Consider the following 18,236-nt stretch of genomic DNA (forward strand, 5'->3'; position numbering starts at 1 on the left):
TGTGTGTGTGTGTGTGTGTGTGTGTGTGTGTGTGTGCGTGTGTGTGTTGATCACCTTTGGCGTCTCGGAGCAGGGCTGCGATGCTGTTCTGGTAGGTGTGTGTGTGTGTGTGTGTGTGTGTGTGTGTGTGTGTGTGTGTTGTGCATGTGTGTGTGTGTGTGTGTGTGTGTGTGTTTGCATGTGTGTGTTGATCACCTTTGGCGTCTCGGAGCAGGGCTGCGATGCTGTTCTGGTAGGTGTGCGTCTGCCTGAGCTCCACCAGTGGTAGGAAGAAGCTCTCCAGCGTGTTGTTGAGGGACTGCAGCAGAGCGAAGCGCAGACGCAGACTCTCCACCGGGACACCTGCGCAACACATACATTATCACAATATTGACCTGTTTGTGTGTTGTGTGTGTTTTTGTGTGTGTGTTGTGCATGTGTGCATGTGTGCGTGTGCGTGTGTGTGTGTGTGTGCTTGTGTGTGTGTGTGTGTGGAGTAGAGTAGAGTGGAGCAGAATGGGGTTGGTAACGGGTTGGGAATGGTGTGCACACGTGTTGAATCTAACCTAGCAGGCAGGCTACGCGGGGGTCGGCTGCGTCCGACTGGTCGAGGTAGACCTCGTGGGGGTGGAGTCGTGCGGGGGTGATGGCAAGATGGCGGCACAGCCGGTTGATGTACTGCACCAGCGCCACGTCCATCTCCAGGGACCACTTGCGGCTCGCCTTCTGGGCATGGCGCGCGTCGATACACGTGCACCTGGAAGAACAGCAAATCAGGCAATGATCAATGATGAAATATGCTGGCCCTACCGTGGCGCTAATGGTAGGGCACTCGTCTGCAACGTAGCCGACCCAGGTTCGATTCCGGCCTGGGTCCTTTGCCAGCCCTTCGCCGTCTCTCCCAACTCGCTTCTTGTATCTCCCCCACTATCCTGTCTCATAAAACCTAGTAAAGGCTTGAAAAGCCCCCCAAAATACATTTAAAAAATCTAAATAAAAAAGATGAAATAAACTTGTATGCACACCATAGTTTTTTTTCAAGTCATTTTAAAAGACAGTAATAACTGTAAGTCGCTTTGGGTGAAAGTGTCAGCTAAGTGTAATGTAATGTAATATAATGGAGTGTTGGAGTGTAGTGAGGGTGTGCACATCCAAGAGAAAACAATGAGCAGATGATAAATACATGAAAACATTCTGATGTAAAAGGCAATATGGCTAAAGAAGGCCTTTGATCGAAACGTTGCCATCCTCAATAAATTCGGCTTTTTGCAAGCAGTGTGCAAATCCTCCCGCCTTTTACCTACTGTTGGACTTTAAGGCCGTTATTCAAGTTAGTTGGTTTACACTGCAGCCAATAGGCCAGGAGCTGTAATAACATCTCTAGCACATCAAGACTTCATGAAAGTGAGTGAATTGCAAATTGCTCTACATGAACACCTGTATACTAAGCCGTTTTAGAGGATTTTATTTGATGGAACAGTGTGAGATGGTGACATGATGTAAGTGGGAGAGAGAGATGGGGGAGTATCAGGAAACATTCTTGCACTGGAACTGAACCAAGTGCCCAGCCTAACAGTACGGCGTCTCAGCTGTTTGGTTGCATGGCCAAGACCCTGTGTAGTGTATATCTGACCTTGAGTGTTTACCAGCGAAGGCACTGATAGATAAATAAGATGAAAGAAAAATACTTAGGATGTCACTTGGGCATAGGGGATGTTATGCTTGGAGGCCATACCTTAGTGTGTGTGTGTGTGTGTGAATGACATCACATCACGTATTAACACCCACAGCATAAGGTACAGTATGTTTGACCTGGAGTGCTTACCAGTGAAGCCACTGACACGGATATGGGGTGTAAAACAAGGCCAGCATGACAGGGCAAACGGAGCAGTGTCTACTTTTGCCGGCGCGCGCATGTGTGCGCATGTGTGTGCGTATGCGTGCGTGTGTTTGTGCGTGTGTCTTTTTTAGTGGGGGGCAGGGGGTCCTGGGTCTATTTTTACTCTCCGTACCCAGTGTACAGAGACATGCCCCAGACATGTCACCAGTGGCACTGACGCCCTCACTCACTGAACAGGGTGTCACATTCCCACTTACTGGAAACACACACGCACAGGAAACACACACGCACACATGCAGACGCGCGCATGTACACATGCCCACAGAAGCAAAAACACACAACAAACACACAAACAACAACACAAAACAGAACATACACACATGATGACATAAACTAACATGCATATTGACTACATATACACACACAGTACAGTATAGTACAGTATATTAAAAGACTAACAATAATCTGACAATTAAACAGTATGTATGCTGGATTAATAAATAATGTTAGCGTGGAAAAAATACATTTTTTCCCATTAACTGTAAGCTAGCTGGATGAAATGTAATACCTAACATGTAAATATAATACCAAACTTCAAAAAATGGTGAAATATAATGCTTTATAAGACCTCAAAAAACACATATTGTAAATAAGATTGTTTAAGAATCTGCGTAGACCCTGCTTTATACCAACACACAGAGACAAACAGAGGGAGAGATAAACAGACAAACACGCAAACATACAAGTCACGTGTCTGTCATGCTGCAAGTCAGGAATGTGGGTCAGTGTGTTTGTGTGTGTGTGTGTGTGTGATGGGTAGGTCAGGGTATGAGGGGTGAAGAAGTGAAGGGCCAGGGCAAAGGGCAGGGGGCACGATGCAGACCAGGGGTTCTCAAACTTCACCATTGCAAGGCCCCCCATATACTGGTAAATTCTGGCCAAAGTCCCCCTTACCGTCGTATGGGTCGTGACGCCACATTTTTCTGTGTTTCCCCTTTCACAACCACAGCCTAGGACTGTTAGTCAGTGCCTCACTGGGATATATAAAATAATAACTTAGCGATAATAACAGTTATGTGCAATTGATTACTATGATGCAGTTCTTATACTGGGAATATCATTAAGATTAATTTTGGTTTATCTTGGTATATACATTTGCTATTTAATTTACTGAGCTATTTCGTTTTTAAATCCTACCAACCTGCCGCAGCCCCCCTAGCATCACCTCGCGGCCTCTGGTCCTGACTTGGAAAATCACTGATGTAGACTGCCCTTGCCAGACATAAGCACTGAAGTATTAAAAAAAGTCCTTTCTTTGTCAGTTGTTCAGGGAGGGGTTTGGTGGCAACTGGTCAATCAGTTATGACCTTAGTTAGTGATGTGGAATAAACACGCACATTTCAACAGAGTTCCCCCCCCTTCCACAACTAATCGTTTCTCAATTCCAGCCCATCTTTACAAATCGAACTAGAAAAGTGCTCCGAGAGCACATACCTCCGCCAAGGCATGGCATAATTAGATGATGGACAAAAATAATCACTTTGCCAATATGAACGACTAGGCCTTTATTCCTGTGTCAGACTTTCAAAATGACACATTCATGTCAGTACCGGCTTTGAAAGCTTGTGATCACGCGCTGATAGAACTGTAGCCTAATTAGTGAATGGAATGTAATGATTTTGACCAACAAAACTGAAACAACCACAGAAGTGTTATACCTTTTTTTCCTACGATGGTATATGCATCATTCTCATGGGCCACTGGTTGGTCTTGGCGCTGTCGGTTGAAGCGGCATTTGCTTCCCCGCATTCCTCATGGGAAATCACTATTCACCGTTGTTAATCAGTCCACGGGCATTGCTGTCGGAATTTGTGGTCTATCTCGCAACTGGGCTTAATTTTAAATTTAGTGAAGGGGGTGTTTGACCAGCATTGTGAACTTAGAAAGCAACAAATTCCATATTTTTGGCGATGGCACCCAATTAATTAGACATTGTCAACCAAAATGATCTGCGGTGGTCTTTGTCCATCTCGCAACAATTCACTACCACTTCACACATTTTAGGCAGCGGTAATTAATTTTACATGATTGTTTATTAACTTCAACGAGGGTGTAGCCTAGGATATAGGCTGCCTGCTGATGCGCAACATTTTTGGTTGATAGCACTGGTGTTGGAGCTGGCTGTTCCTTTCTGCTTAGAATGGCGCAGGCACACCCGTGTGGAATATTTGCCGGTGCTCGGCCATTATGCATGCTGTCGGGCTTTCTGATCCCTGTCCATTTCGCAAACAACTTGGGGTTATCTTTAAATGTAGCGAAGGGGATGTAATGAATTTTAGCAGCATTGTGAATGTAGGCCTAGGCCTACAGTCATAAATTATTTTGGCAACGGTAGCCTAATTAATTCGACAGAATTGTGAACCTAAGTCACAGTCCACAACAACATTGTGAACTTACACGATCACATTCCATATTTTTGACAACGTAATTAATTTGACAGCATTGTGAACCTAAACGATCTGCGGGGGTGGTCATTGTCCTTCGCGCAACAGCAATGATAACATAGCCTAGGCCACACATCACAAATTGAATATTTTTGTAGGGGTGGTAATTCATTTGACAGGACTGATTACTGCCTGCGGATGAAGGCTGCCTGCAGATGAACAACTTTTTGGGTGAAATGCACTGGGTGTTGAAGCTGGAAGGAGAGGGTCTCTCCCTGTTCCTTGCTGAGAAAGACGCAGGCACGCCTCTGCTCAGTGCTCACTGTGCGCGCCTTGTGGCAGGCAGTGGAATAGCAGTGAACTAACAAGCACAGAAAACAAACACACACACAAAAACTCAGGCGATCACATAACCTCCTTGGTGGAGGCAATTACAGTATGTACGAGGGGGTTGCAAGACCACCAGGTTGGGGATCATGAGTGGTGGGGGAAGGGTGGGTATGGTGGGGGCTGTGTATGTGCATGTGTGTGCATGTGTCTGTGTGTGTGTGTGCTCAGGGGGGTGTGTCTGACCTTTCGAAGTGGAGGTCGTAGCCACAGGCCAGTACGGCCCGCCACACACTGCGGATGTCCTGCTTGGCCCGGTCCACTGCAAACTTGTGGAAACCCTCCAGAGTCAGGTACTTCTCCTCTGGCACTGAGGGAGAGGAGGAGAGAAGGGGAGGAGAGAAGGGGAGGAGAGGTGTTTACACAATTACAATGAATTCATTTTTGACAATTAACAGATTACACAATTACAATAAACTAATTTTTGACAGTAAACAGATTATTGGAATAAACAATGTTTTGGTGCATTGATGTTTCCATACATTTAACAAAAAATGGGATAACGGTCAGTCGGAGGTTACCACAAACAAAATGTTTGAGAGAGAGAGAGAGAGAGAGAGAGAGAGAGAGAGAGAGAGAGAGAGAGAGAGAGAGAGAGAGAGAGAGAGAGAGAGATGTAAACATGAAAGGGAGGGCAAAGAAAACACACAACCCGCCAGCACGTGACACAAACACACACACACGCGCATATTTGACTGCATGAAAACAAGGGCTCAAGTATCTAGGGAAAAGTCTTGGGTCTCGGGTTACGCAACAGGGGACCTGAAGCAAAAAAAACGTGTCAAAATATTTACCAACAGACCCAAAACAACATATTTACAAATAAACACATGAGCAATGTTTGCAAACAATGTAAAAATAATTCTGATCTGGACCAAGGGCTAAATGACACTTCATTACACATGCTCTCTGAATCATAATGTCATAAAAAGAACAGAAACACATGGAGGCAAAGACTGGAAGATGTGCACTAAATGAAGCATGAAAGATTGCGTCACCCATAAACAGCATTCAGTGATACCCAAAACTGAAACCCAGACTATGCCTCAGTAAAAATGGGGGTCCGGGCAGAAAAGATTTGGTAACCACTGTTGTATATGACAAAAGCCCAGGTATACATATTTCATACAAGTTATCAGACATTTAGACATTATTAGAAAGGGAATGTTATGCCACATGCCATTGAAACATGTGTGAAACATGCCATTGAACTCCACAAAAATAAGTACCTTTTGCGATTCATTGTTAAGCTTTGGAAATTACATTCACAATATATCTTTCATCTTTCACAATATGTTTGTCTTTTCTGTAGAGCTAGTCAAGGTGGTATGTGCCTGTTGACAAGGTGGCTGCCTTAACTATTATATGGGGAAATGCTGGATTAGAATTAGTGTATCGCAGAAAATGAAGATGCACACTCTGCTCCATGTTACATACATTTTTATTTGAATAAAACATGGGAGCAGAGTGTACGGGATGCAGCTGAGGTTACCTTCTAGCTTCTTGGCGGGGGATTTCTCCAGGTCCTTCTCGTCTGGCCGAGCCTTCTCTGGAGACTTTGGCTTAAGCACCGGCTTCTTCTCACTCAGCGCCGTCCTGTTGAGGACACAAGGACACAAGCAGGTTCCAGATTAACGCAGATATGGCTGCAGCTGAAATAAATGCTGAATTTTGACAGGATATTGACAGGGGGTGCAACCTGTAGCCTATGCCATCTGAATCTGGCCCTGGACACAAGGATAGCTTATTGGTCACATATTGCACATTAATGCCATGTCTGTGAACCGTGCAGTGGAACAGAATTGGCCTGTGAAAAAGTATGCTGAAGGCAGAAGGGGGGCTTGGAGCAAGTTCAAGTTAGGTTGAACAATCAAAGAGTTCACAAAGGGGATTTCCTGAAGAAAGAATGTTTTTTTTAAGTCTTAAGTCTTTCTGCCTTTGCCTGAAGACAGCATAGTCTCATTTCCAGACTTTAGTTTCTAGGGTTTGGATGGGAATTGCCTCTGATCATTTTGTGGGCTCCGGACTCAAATCTCCTTGTGTTATTTATCCTTCAGCACAGGGAAAGGTGCACAGACACACGGCTCAGCAGAATGCACTTTATGATTTCAGTAGGAAGGAGGACCAGAGACGCACACATTACCTTAATTACAGCACGGGGGCACAGTGGATAATTTGTGGATATTAACTTAAGCTGTGTAGGATGCAGTAATGTGTTTCAAGCACCAATTCTGCCTCCATTTTAAACACATCACAAATGACGACACACACACACACACACACACACACACACACACACACACACACACACACACACACACACACACACACACACACACACACACACACACACACACACACACACACACACACACACACACACACACACACACAACCGATTAAACCCTGAGGTAAGTGGGCGAAACACACACACACACCTAATTGAACCCTGGGCTACGTGAGATGGAGCACACTTCATGCCACTAATGGAGTCATGACAGCGAGGTCACTGCCAGCCAATTGCCTCATTATATGATGATGTAAGTCTGCATTCGTAATGACTGACTGTTACAAGAATTTCCAACAAAACCACATTCACCGATACGGTGTGCTCAGACACTGTATGCTCAGACACTGTATTCACTCATTCATCTGCTTGCTTATTCCTTCTATTTCCCATCCTTTCATTTGTTCATTCATTCATTCATTCATTCATTTCCCAATTATACACCTGAAACAAGTTTAGCACTGTACATAACATGCATAAAACACACCATAGCATTCTGCCTGTTTGTATAGATTTGCATATATGCATACAGTATGTATACAGCATGTGTGCATATGGATGTACAGTATGTGTGTGTGTGTGTGTGTGTGTGTGTGTGTGTGTGTGTGTGTGTGTGTGTGTGTGTGTGTGTGTGTGTAACGTTACCTGACGCTGTTGAGTACACTCTTCTCCTTGCTGGGTGGCTTGGTGATGGCTCTCTTGGTGCTGACTACTTTGCCCTGGTGCTGCTCCTTGCCTGCCTTGCTGTACTTGCTCTTGTTCGGCTTTGCCGTGCCGTACTTCCGCAGAATCTGCAAACGTGAATAAACATTGTTCAACATGATGCAGTGAACTGGTGTGTGTGTTTTTTTTTTAGAACAAGTGCATGTTTATGTTTATGTTGTGCATGTATGCGTTTATTGACTTTAACAGACCTGACAGAACTACTGATAGGGGGCTGACTTGAAAAAACAAAGCTAAGTGACTGTGTCTGCTTTTCTGTGCACTCCCTGAAGTGCTGTGGGATGGCAAAGTCAAGGCAGACCAGGCAATGGATACATAGGGCGACTTTACCAGCAAAGTTGCTGGGCAATGGTATGAGTGACTCCTACTTTTTGAATAAAATGATTGAATAAATAAGTCTACTGCTGATCAAAGTTCTCCTGATAAGAGTAAGAGTAAGAGTAATTTATTTGTCACATACAACCCTAACCTTGTGGGCTAGCTTGCAGTGAAATGACAGTTCTGGTTAACTCCATAGTGCAGAAAGACTAACAAACAGACAGACAGACAAATAGAGTAAGGTAATTGTCCGGTCCATAGCTGAGAAGGTGGAATCCTGTGTGGAGGCGTAGATCAACGCAGACAGTAACGACCGTAGACAGCCGCAGTCTCTTGGAGGGGGGAAGCGCTCTTCCGGGTTGGATGAGTTGCGCTCGCAGGGTGACAAAAACGGCATCCTCGCACTTGCCGTTCACCAAGATGTACAAAAGTCCCGCAAATATCCGCTGACATGGGAAAGAAGTGCCGTCGGATCCATTTTTTGCTCCAACGACTCCCGGCCGAAATGCGCATTTCGTCTCCATAGTAATTCCACCGCTATCAATTGAACTGGACACCACGGTGAAATTAATCAAACTTTTACATTGACGCACCTTTACATTGACGCTGTAGACAGCACTTAAAAGTGCTTTCCATACACGCGGTCATGAATGTAACAAAATCACAAAATAAATATGGTCAAATTCCATAAAAAATAAGTTAAAAGAGTTGCACGGGAGCAGGAGTTACCAGATAGGCAGCCGAACGACGCGGCGCCATGGCAACCTGATGCAAGGATTTTGTTGATAAACTGTCCAAATAACAATATGTTTGCGTAAAAGTGTGGCTCAAAAAGTTGCCTACTGTATCATCACCATACAGACATGCAGATCCGATGAGATTGTTAGGAGACTCATTCCGCACAACTCTCTTCTGCACTGAACAGGCATGTTTGCCTGAACAGACAAGTGTCTTGAGGTGTTTGCATTCTAGAATGTTGCGGGAAGCATTTCAGACAAAAACAAAAACACTGATCTCAATGATATTCCCTGACTGCGCTTGCAAAATAGTCAAAATCCATGACAGACATTCCATTACCAGTGGGAGCCCTGATGTGAAGACTACTAACTTACATTACAGTACACTTAGCTGACAACTTTATCCAAAGGGACTTACAGCTATTAAGATACAGGGTATTGGTTAAAGTCCCTGGAGCAATGTGGAATTAGGTGCCTTGCTCAAGGGCACATCAACCATGGAGTGCAGTAGGAAGTGGAAGGGGTGGGATTCAAACCGGCAAGTGTGTGTTTGGGTGCTATACTTGACAATTGTGTGTTTGGGCGCTATACTTGACAATTGTGTGTTTGGGCGCTATACTTGAAAGTGTGTCTTTGGGCGCTATACTTGACTACCTGCGTCATGAACAAGGAGTGTATTTGAGCACTATATTTGACTACCTGCGTGATGAACAAAGTGTGTATTTGGACGCTATACTTGACAAGTGTGTATTTGGGCCGATGATGAAGAGCGTGTGTATTTGGGCGCTATACTTCACTACCTGCGGGATGAGAACCATGTGTATCGGGGTGCTATTTAACAAAACTATATTTGGGCACTACACTTGACTACCTGTGTGATTCATAGAGTGTGTATTTGGGTGCTATACTTGACTACCTGTGTGATTAATAGAGTGTGTATTTGGGTGCTATACTTGACTACCTGCGTGAGCTGGTCCTCCAGCACCTTCTTGGGCGGCCGCACGTGCGTGAAGAAGACATGCAGCAGGTTGCCGGGCGTCTGCGAGTTGATCTGCTCCTTGCTGAGGTAGACGTCCGTGACCTTGAAGGGCTTGGCCGGGGTCAGGCTCAGCATCTGCTCCGACAGAATGCAGCTCTTATAGATGTCCGTCAGCACGTCGCGCGCACCCGGGACCAGCTTGTCACCTGTGCCATGAGGATAATCAAATAAATGTTAAATAAATTAAAAAAGGCAAATACATTTTTTTTTTAAGAATTCACATGGGATATGAGCCAGGCCCATGGACAACAGCTTGTATGTGGTATGGGTCATGGTCTTATTTGCAGTTGCATTGCTGACTCATTATTTTCTCTGCGAACCGTGATGACAACGTGGATGTCAACAGCTTCATCCGGGTAACAAATGGTCACATTTGTTCAGAGCCCGGTATGAATTAAATGCAGGAGGTTTGCAGGTAAGCACTTTAGTTCCAAATGTAATTGGTGCGGGAATGGGTGACATAGACGTTCAGGGCGGCCTGAAAACATTACACTGCAAAACATTGCAGCCAGTCTAATGTAGAAAAGTAAGTCGCCCTGCTGCCTTAATTTTGTAAGGTTACTCAACTTGAGAAAGCCTCAAGTTGAGTTAATAAATACGCTTAAGGCAGCAGGGCAACTTACCGTTTTATGTTTAACAGGCTTGCAATGTTTTAGAGTGTACGTGAGAGGCACTGACCTCGTATGGTCTTATCCAGGAAGTAGTCCTCCAGAGCGGAGCTGCCTTGCGTGTCGAACAGGCTCTGGTTGACACTGGAGGCCGTCAGGATCTCCTCATTGGTCATCTCCATAAGCTCCTCCTCCCCCTCCAGGCTGGACAAGCCAATCAGGTCGCTGCTGTTGAAGAGGCTGGCCCTGATCTTCTCCACCTTGGCACGAGCTCTGACCTGAAGGGCAAGACTCGCTTAGTCTAGATTTCGTCCAATATTCTTTTTCACATCACACGTGTGTGTTTCTATTGTGCAACCTCTGACCTTTATGTGTGTGAGTGTGAATGTGAGCGTGTGTGTGTGTGTGTTTTGTATGTGCGTGTTCATGTGTATTATGTGTGCGCAAGCATGCATGTGAAGTGTGTGCATATTGCGTGACTTCTGACCTCTATGACTGCGTATCCCTTGATGGGGCGGCTGAGGCTGGCGTTGTTGTCCAGCGAGGTCACTGTGTACATGGAGCCGGCGTCCGACCCCGAGGCTGCATCCGACCCTGCGCTATCCGGGGGCTCCCCGAGACTCCCTAGGCTCCCCAAACTCCCCGTGCTGATAGATAGATAGATATAAATAGATAGGTAGAGAGATAGATAGATAGATAGATAGATAGATAGATAGATAGATAGATAGATAGATAGATAGATAGATAGATAGATAGATAGATAGATAGATAGATAGATAGATAGATAGATAGATAGATAGATAGATAGAGTTATGAAATGAAAAAGGACAAAATAGACAGACTCAATAAACCCACCGCTTGGGACAAAAGACAGCATGACAGGACAAAAACCCACACAAATCTCAAATACAGTGCAATGGTGAAGTGCAGTTATTCATAAACAGGGTGCAATGTGCTATTCAGGTGGGTGATGATACACAGGGCAACATTTTGAGAAATGTTGCTGGGCAACGACATGCTTGGCTCCTAATTTTCTGATAACATAACATTGTCTTCTGCTGATCCAAGTTCTTCTGATAAAAGTGTTGCCGTGATAAACTGTCCGAATAAAATCTTACAGCGTTGTTGCCCAATAGTGTTGATAAAAAAATGCCTAGACACTCACTAGTGTTTCATCACTTGTACAGTTGGATCCTTGTTATTCAACAGTAATGTACTAGTAGGTGTAAATGACCTGCACAGCGAGATGTCCAGGCTCTCCTGGCTGGACACGTTGTGAGGGGGCTCCTGGCCCGGGACAGGGTGGTGGTGGTGGTGGTGTCCTACCCCGCCTGGCCCCAGTGCTGGTGGTGGTGGAGGGGGCGGCGGGGTGGGTGGAGGCACTAGGTTATTAGCACCAGTTGCAGCCGCCGCTGCGGCAGGAGAACCAGGCAACGGCTCCTGGTCTACAGAGAGCTCGCTGGCGGTCCGAGACCCTCCACTACCTCCTCCACCTCCTCCTCCTCCACCCTGGGAGGAGCTGCAAGGCAAGGAAAGGCAAGTTATTTATATAGCCCTTTTCAGGCAAGGCAACTCGATGTGCTTCACAAATAAAAAGATAATCCTTGGAAATAAATACCCGTAAAAATGAATTTATTAATAATAATAAAGGAAGAAACAATGAATAGTTAAGGTAGTAAAGAACAAAAGCAATAAAAGCGCACAGATAAAACACAATAAGAAAAGAGGCAGAGACATACAAAGCAAGTAAAAACCCTAGTTGATAAAAAGCATCTGTAAACAATTTGGTGGCAGACTAAGACAGAGACCTGCAGACGGAGGTCTGGCTGGTGGAGGCGGAGTTGGAGGCGGTGACGCTGCGTGCGGGGGTGGCACTGCTGGAGCTGTCGGGGCTCTCAGCCCGGGGCCCAAGACCACTGACTACTACAAGGCCCCCCACACCCATCACGGGACCCACATGGACCATGCCTCCCTGGGGGCCTGCAGCGGGGGTGAGGCGTTCCGCCGGGGGCCTCCCGTCCTGTGGCGTGGGCACGCAGCCCTTGATGGGCTTCTTGGGGTCCTGGGAGTGACAAGGACAAAGGCAACATTTTTTACCATCATCCAGTGAGGATAAATTCAAAACGAATGCACAATTTGGTGTATACATAGCCTTTAGCCGATCGTGTCAGTTGTATTAAAAAAACGCAAGCTTCCATTTGCCATGTAACATGCGTCACCTTTCCCCTCCCAATCTCAGGCTAGCGCTTTGGGCCAAGCTTCCATGCTGTCTTTCATTTCGGACTGATTATGCAAAGCTAACCAGGCTAACCTCGTCCTGCAGGGGGATGAAGATCTCGTCCTTGAACAGCCCCCCGTGAGCGTTGCAGGCCCTCCTGATGGCCGAGCGCACGGCGGACTCCTCCAGGTGAGTGGGCACGCCCGAGATGACCAGCAGACGACTGTGGGCCGTGGGCCCCACCAGGGCCTGGCACGCATCTGCTACCGCGTCCCCTGGGGAGTCAAAAGAGGAGAGGAGAGCAGAGGAGAGGAGTTAGGAGACTGCCTGATGTACTGCACCAGGACCTGGGAGTGGCACACATCCGCCACCACGTCCCCTGGGAACGTCAAAAATGTTAAGTCATGGTTGGGTCATTGGCGTTTGACGTCAGGTGGTACAACCACAGCTAATGCCCAGAAATAAATGAGCAATTGGTAATTAATGTAGTGCACTGAATATGCATCTTATTGAGTCCGTTGAAAACAAACAAAAAAACCTGAATCCATAGTGGAATGAGGGGTGATTGCACCATCCTGGCTACTACCAGACTACCGACCCGGCTAAAGACGTCATCTAAAGACTGGTAAGAGGTAAAAACAAACTTTCCCCCCTGATGACGGATGAGATCTGTATTTTTGTAAGGGTGGTGTTGTGATGCATATACTAGAACTCAACTTTTCTGTTGGTGAAAAATCCATCATGCCGGGAGATTCTAGGGAATCGTGTGAAATTGACATGGAATTAGTTGTAAATAGGTCCTTCACCTGTGACGCTCAGCCCCTGGGGGTCCTTGCTGGCCAGGTGCCGCAGGATGATGAGTAGCGTGAGCCCGCGGTGGAACCACAGCATGTCTTCGGGTTTGCCGCCCGCCATGTTGAGCAAGGCACTGTCGCTCTCGGAGAGGTGTGCCGCGCCGCCGGAGCCGCGTTTTCCCGACGCTGCCGCTGCCATTGTAGCCACCGCGCCGCGTTCCCGCTTCAGCTTCACCTTCTTGCGCTTGGACAGCAGGCTGGGGCTGTGTGGCGTCTGGCCCGGCGAGGATGACGAGGAGGAGGAAGAGTCGCTGAGGTTGGGGGCGCTGGAGGACGTGAGGGCGGGACCTCCCGGACCGCCGCCTCCGACCCCCACGGAGCCGGAACCCGAGCCGCCCACGCTGAGCGGCAGGGTGACCTCGGCCACGGCCAGGCAGACCTCCATGAGCGCGTGGAAGTACGTGGAGAAGCGGCTCTGCTCCGAGGCCAGGGCCACCGCCGCAGCTGCTGCTGCTGCTGCCGCAGCCTGAGCCCCGGACGAACCGCCACTCCCAACACCTCCCCCTAGAGGATGGAGAAAGAAGGAAGCAACTTATTTATTTCTTTATTTCACCGCTGCTGCTGCCACCTAGCCTGGTCCTGACCATCCCATAATACTACCATCTCATTTCAATCTTTTGGCAGAAGTACGTAGGATGGGTCACAAGGCTAGCTGCCACCGCCACCGCAGCCTGAACCCTGGACAAACTGCTACTCACATTGCCACTAGCGCCACCTACAGTATAGGAGGGAGAAGGAATGAATCGATATATTTATTTTGCTGCTGCTGCAGCCAATATACTGTATATCACCTCCACTGGCCCCTCCGATGGTCCGCAGCTAGCCCTGGGTCTCGACTAGACACTGCATATTACTACTACGACATAATAATAAGTAAAGCACCTCCTCTGGGCCGCTGGGTCTCGGCTAAACATCAGATTGCAGCCACCCCTGTATCTCTCGGTCGCAGACCTTATACTATACTATACTATACATGACATAAATAATAAAAATAATAATAAGAGAATTACCTCCGCTGGCGCCTCCGACGGTCTGCAGCCAGCCCTGCGTCTCGCGGTCGTACAGCTTGCGCAGCTCGCTCTGCAGGGCCATGAGCACGGCCAGGCAGGGGTTGAGGAGCAGGGCGATGGAGCTGGAGAGCAGGGCCGCCGGCGGGTTGGGGCTGCCCAGGCTGCGACGCTGCTCCAGCTGGTGGATCTTGCGGAACAGCTCCGCCAGCAGGTGGAACAGCAGCTCCTTGATGCAGGGAGCCAGGTCCGTGGTCCACAGGAGGCCGCCTGATGAGGACAGGATTATTAATAGTCCATGCATAACCAATGGGGACTTCACTTCACAAAGCGGTTTGTGTGACTCACCCAATGGTCGATTATTGCACAGGCTTACTGGGCCCGTACCAAGGGGCCTCAGAGCCACAGCCTCTATATTTCCTTTCTCATATTGCCTTAAAATCACATTTTAACAACAGTATTTCTAATTCTTCTCAGGGAACATACCCTTGAACATCGGGTCTCCAACATTTGGCCTAAAACCCTGAATCTTTTTGCAAACTAGCAACACCCATGAAGGAGGGTTGGCTTTCTTGTTGTCTGTTCCAGGGCCCCATAGAGTCTTAATCTGTCCTTCAACTCACCGAGCAGCTCGACCACCTGCAGCAGCACGGCTGAGGGCACGGTGTCGGCCTCGTCGTCTGAGCTGCCATGCTCTCCGCCCCCCTCGCCTAGCGTCCACGTCAGCAGCTGCTCCGCGAAGGCCATGGCCAGCGGAAACTCCAGAGGCAGCGAGTGCAGTACCAGCACCGTGCCAGGAGGAGGCGAAACACCTGACAGACAACAACACAAAAACACGTTTTCAACATTTCCGATTTATCACGAGCAGAATTGCATGAAGTAGAAGTAGGACTATTACGAATGCAATATCCTTTGACACAAAAGTTTGGCTCAGGAATATTGTCATCATCCTCCTTATTACTTTCAAAAGACAAGTTTGTAAGTGTGTGTCTGTGAGTATCGGTATTTATGGGTGTGTCTGTGTGTGTGTGTGTGCGCGACTGCTCGTGGTGCACTCACCCAGTTTGATGTGAACCTTGTCGGTGGGTATGACTATGGAGGGGTACTGGTGTGTGGTGGGTGGTGGCGTGAGCCCCGTGTTGGAGGGCGAGGCGTCTAGAGGGTAGCACACGGCCTCCATCAGACTCAGCTGGCCGTTACGCCGCACCTTGTGGCCCAGGCCGTACACCAGCACCCGCGCCCACGGGGCCTTGTAGAGCGAAGAGCTGGAGAGGGAGATAAACAAGTGAGAAAAAAAAACTTAGACAGATCACCAATTTTATAATGTTATCCAGAATTCACACAGCTGTTTCCTGGTCATACGGCACAAAACGGAGCCTTGTACAGCGATGTGCTGTAGAGGGAGTATAAAAACAAGGCGAATATAGAAATATAGGAAAAATATATAGAAATGGTTCATTAAAGGTCGGAAAAACTACAGTAGGTGAAAAGGGGGCTATAGATTGTATCTTCTAACTATCTTTAATTCAATCAACTCAAACATTCAACTTTTATTTTGCCTCCATTTGTACCATGTCTATAGTCTGCCGAAGGTGACTGAGTGCGAGTGTGTTGTGTGTGCACATGTGTGCGCATGCGTGGGTGAGAGAAATGAAAGCTCCTCACTCTTTGCGGCATCCCTGTTGGCTCTCCTTGCAGGAGACGACCACAAAAGCAGCTCCGGGGAAGTTGACGTCCATGCTGACCTTGGACTCGGTCACAGGGAACTCCTCAGAGGTGAACTGATCAGGAGCGTTCTGCGGAACAGAGGAAAGAAAAGAAACATTCCCTTCAACCCATTGACGCCTAAGGCACTTGCAAAAGAGGGTGCTGAATGCCTGAGCTATTTTGAGGAAAAGCTGCCCTCAGCCTATACAGCTTCTGAAGCACATAAAAATATGCACTAAGTTGCATTTAAACGCTAAGACCCTCATCTTTCATTAGATTGTGTCCATTCATCTCAAACAAGGAGAGATTTTTAATGAAGTTGTCTCAAATCTCATGAGCCTGAATGTTGCGTAATGCAGCTCCAGGCGCCAGGGCCAATGTTGCGCAACGCAACATCAGGCATCAATGGGTTAACCCAGCGGTTCCCAAACTTTTTCCCCTGCGCACCCCCTTGTACATTTCAGTGTGGTTCGCGCACCCCCTAAGCCAATATTTTGATGTGCTGATGGCCATGCAAGTATGATTCACTGTGCATTCACAGCACATTATGCACAGTTGTTTTGGGGAGACCTCTTTTCCAATAAAAACTCACATATCCACCATTTCTCTATTTAGCTCGCGCACCCCCTTATGGCAGGCCGCGCACCCCCAGGGGTGCACGCACCACAGTTTGGGAAACCCTGNGTTAACCCATTTTAGCCTGATGCTGTGTATACGCTGCAATGACCTAGGCTCCCGGAGCGACATAGACGCTGCATTCACACTCTTGAGATTTGACTTGAGTTTTTTTTAATTAAAAATGTGGGTATGTTAGAGCTGAATGAACACATTCTAATGCAAGATGAGAGTCCTGTCTTTCAACTGCAACTTATTTCATGTCTTTATGTGCTTCGGAGCCTGATGTATTTAGGCTTTTATACAGTAGGCTGAGGTCACCTTTCCCCAAAAGGGCTTTGGCATTCAGCAGGCACTTTTTGCAGGTGCCTTAGGCTTAAATAGGTTAATGAGTATGGATGGTATACACAACCAGAAAAATGCAGGAATAGGATATGTGACACTGGATTGCAAAGCCATGCGTCCAGGTTACCCATTACTGCAACTCCATTACCCTTCTGGTGTCTGGGGACAAATTAATTAACTTGATTCATCACTTTACAATCCAGCGCCATATATTCCAAATGACCTAGTTTGAGCAGGTGATGGGCCCGGTTGAATGATCACATGGTTGGATTGGACAGGTAAAACCAGGGGATTTGGAATCTCTGGCACTGGATTGTAAACTAATGGGTCCAGGTTTCCCATCACTGCTCAGTGGGGATCCCCTTTGTCCACTGACCTGCAGGAAGCAGCAGATCTGCTTGGTGAGGTCGAGCAGGCTGTCGTCCCCCTGGTGCAGGGCGCGCGTGATGGCCACGGTCAGCCACTCGGAGATGGTCTGGGCGTTGCCCTGGTAGAAGAGCTCCGTGGGGGAGCAGCTCTGGCCCTGCAGGTTGTGCAGCACCGACTGGGCCAGCAGGATGGAGCTGGAGCTGATCGTACCGTCTGGATAGGGAGGATTAATATGTTAAGCTAGTGTGCGCAGTAAGGAGAATACTATTCAAGTCTCTGTTTTTCTCTTTTTCTATACAAACGCTAACAAGAGTTTTAAAAAAAAACTCCACTAGACTAAACCATGGCCTAATGGTTAAGGAGCCGGGCTTTAGATCAAAGGGTTGCAGGTTCGAATCCCACCCTTCCACTCAATACCTCGGTATATCAACCTATAGCCTGTACTCAAAAATGTCACAGTAAGTCGCTTTGTAATGTAATGTGTAATAATGTAATGTGTACTACTGACAAGGCAGTGGTATGTAATGTAATGCAAAGCAATGTTACTGTCCTCCAGTGAGTACTGACCTGGCAGTGGTGGAGCGAGCAGCTGATTGGAGAGGAGCTGCAGGTGTTCGAGGGTGATGTCTCGCACGGCCGGGATGTGGAAGAGCCGCGTGAAGGTGTGGGGACTCTTGGGGGCGAAGATGTTGAGCAGTGCCATGCGGCAGTAGAGGCGCGCCAACGCACTCTCACACCTCAACAGCTCCCTACAGGGCC

The 18,236-nt window shown here is 47.5% G+C and overlaps 1 protein-coding gene across 5 annotated transcripts in view; it reads right to left on the reverse strand.

Annotated features, from left to right (window-relative positions):
• The window catches only part of LOC134436927 (probable E3 ubiquitin-protein ligase HECTD4), a 145,808-nt gene that overhangs the window by 16,064 nt on the left and 111,508 nt on the right, over positions 1–18,236 (reverse strand). For 3 of the 5 annotated variants that reach the window (XM_063186274.1, XM_063186271.1, XM_063186275.1), the window contains 18 exons: positions 18,045–18,226; positions 17,485–17,690; positions 16,107–16,237; positions 15,501–15,706; positions 15,065–15,253; positions 14,445–14,711; positions 13,387–13,938; positions 12,674–12,855; positions 12,171–12,424; positions 11,597–11,881; positions 10,850–11,009; positions 10,433–10,640; positions 9,674–9,900; positions 7,583–7,728; positions 6,143–6,246; positions 4,837–4,960; positions 546–736; positions 196–342 (listed from right to left, as the gene is read on the reverse strand). In XM_063186274.1, the coding sequence (XP_063042344.1) occupies positions 196–342; positions 546–736; positions 4,837–4,960; positions 6,143–6,246; positions 7,583–7,728; positions 9,674–9,900; positions 10,433–10,640; positions 10,850–11,009; positions 11,597–11,881; positions 12,171–12,424; positions 12,674–12,855; positions 13,387–13,938; positions 14,445–14,711; positions 15,065–15,253; positions 15,501–15,706; positions 16,107–16,237; positions 17,485–17,690; positions 18,045–18,226 (3,761 nt within the window). The remainder of the gene's footprint in view (positions 1–195; positions 343–545; positions 737–4,836; positions 4,961–6,142; positions 6,247–7,582; positions 7,729–9,673; positions 9,901–10,432; positions 10,641–10,849; positions 11,010–11,596; positions 11,882–12,170; positions 12,425–12,673; positions 12,856–13,386; positions 13,939–14,444; positions 14,712–15,064; positions 15,254–15,500; positions 15,707–16,106; positions 16,238–17,484; positions 17,691–18,044; positions 18,227–18,236) is intronic. The other 2 variants (XM_063186276.1, XM_063186272.1) reach the window with 1 other exon arrangement.

This window comes from Engraulis encrasicolus, chromosome 21 (assembly GCF_034702125.1).
Source record: "Engraulis encrasicolus isolate BLACKSEA-1 chromosome 21, IST_EnEncr_1.0, whole genome shotgun sequence".
NCBI lineage: Eukaryota > Metazoa > Chordata > Actinopteri > Clupeiformes > Engraulidae > Engraulis > Engraulis encrasicolus.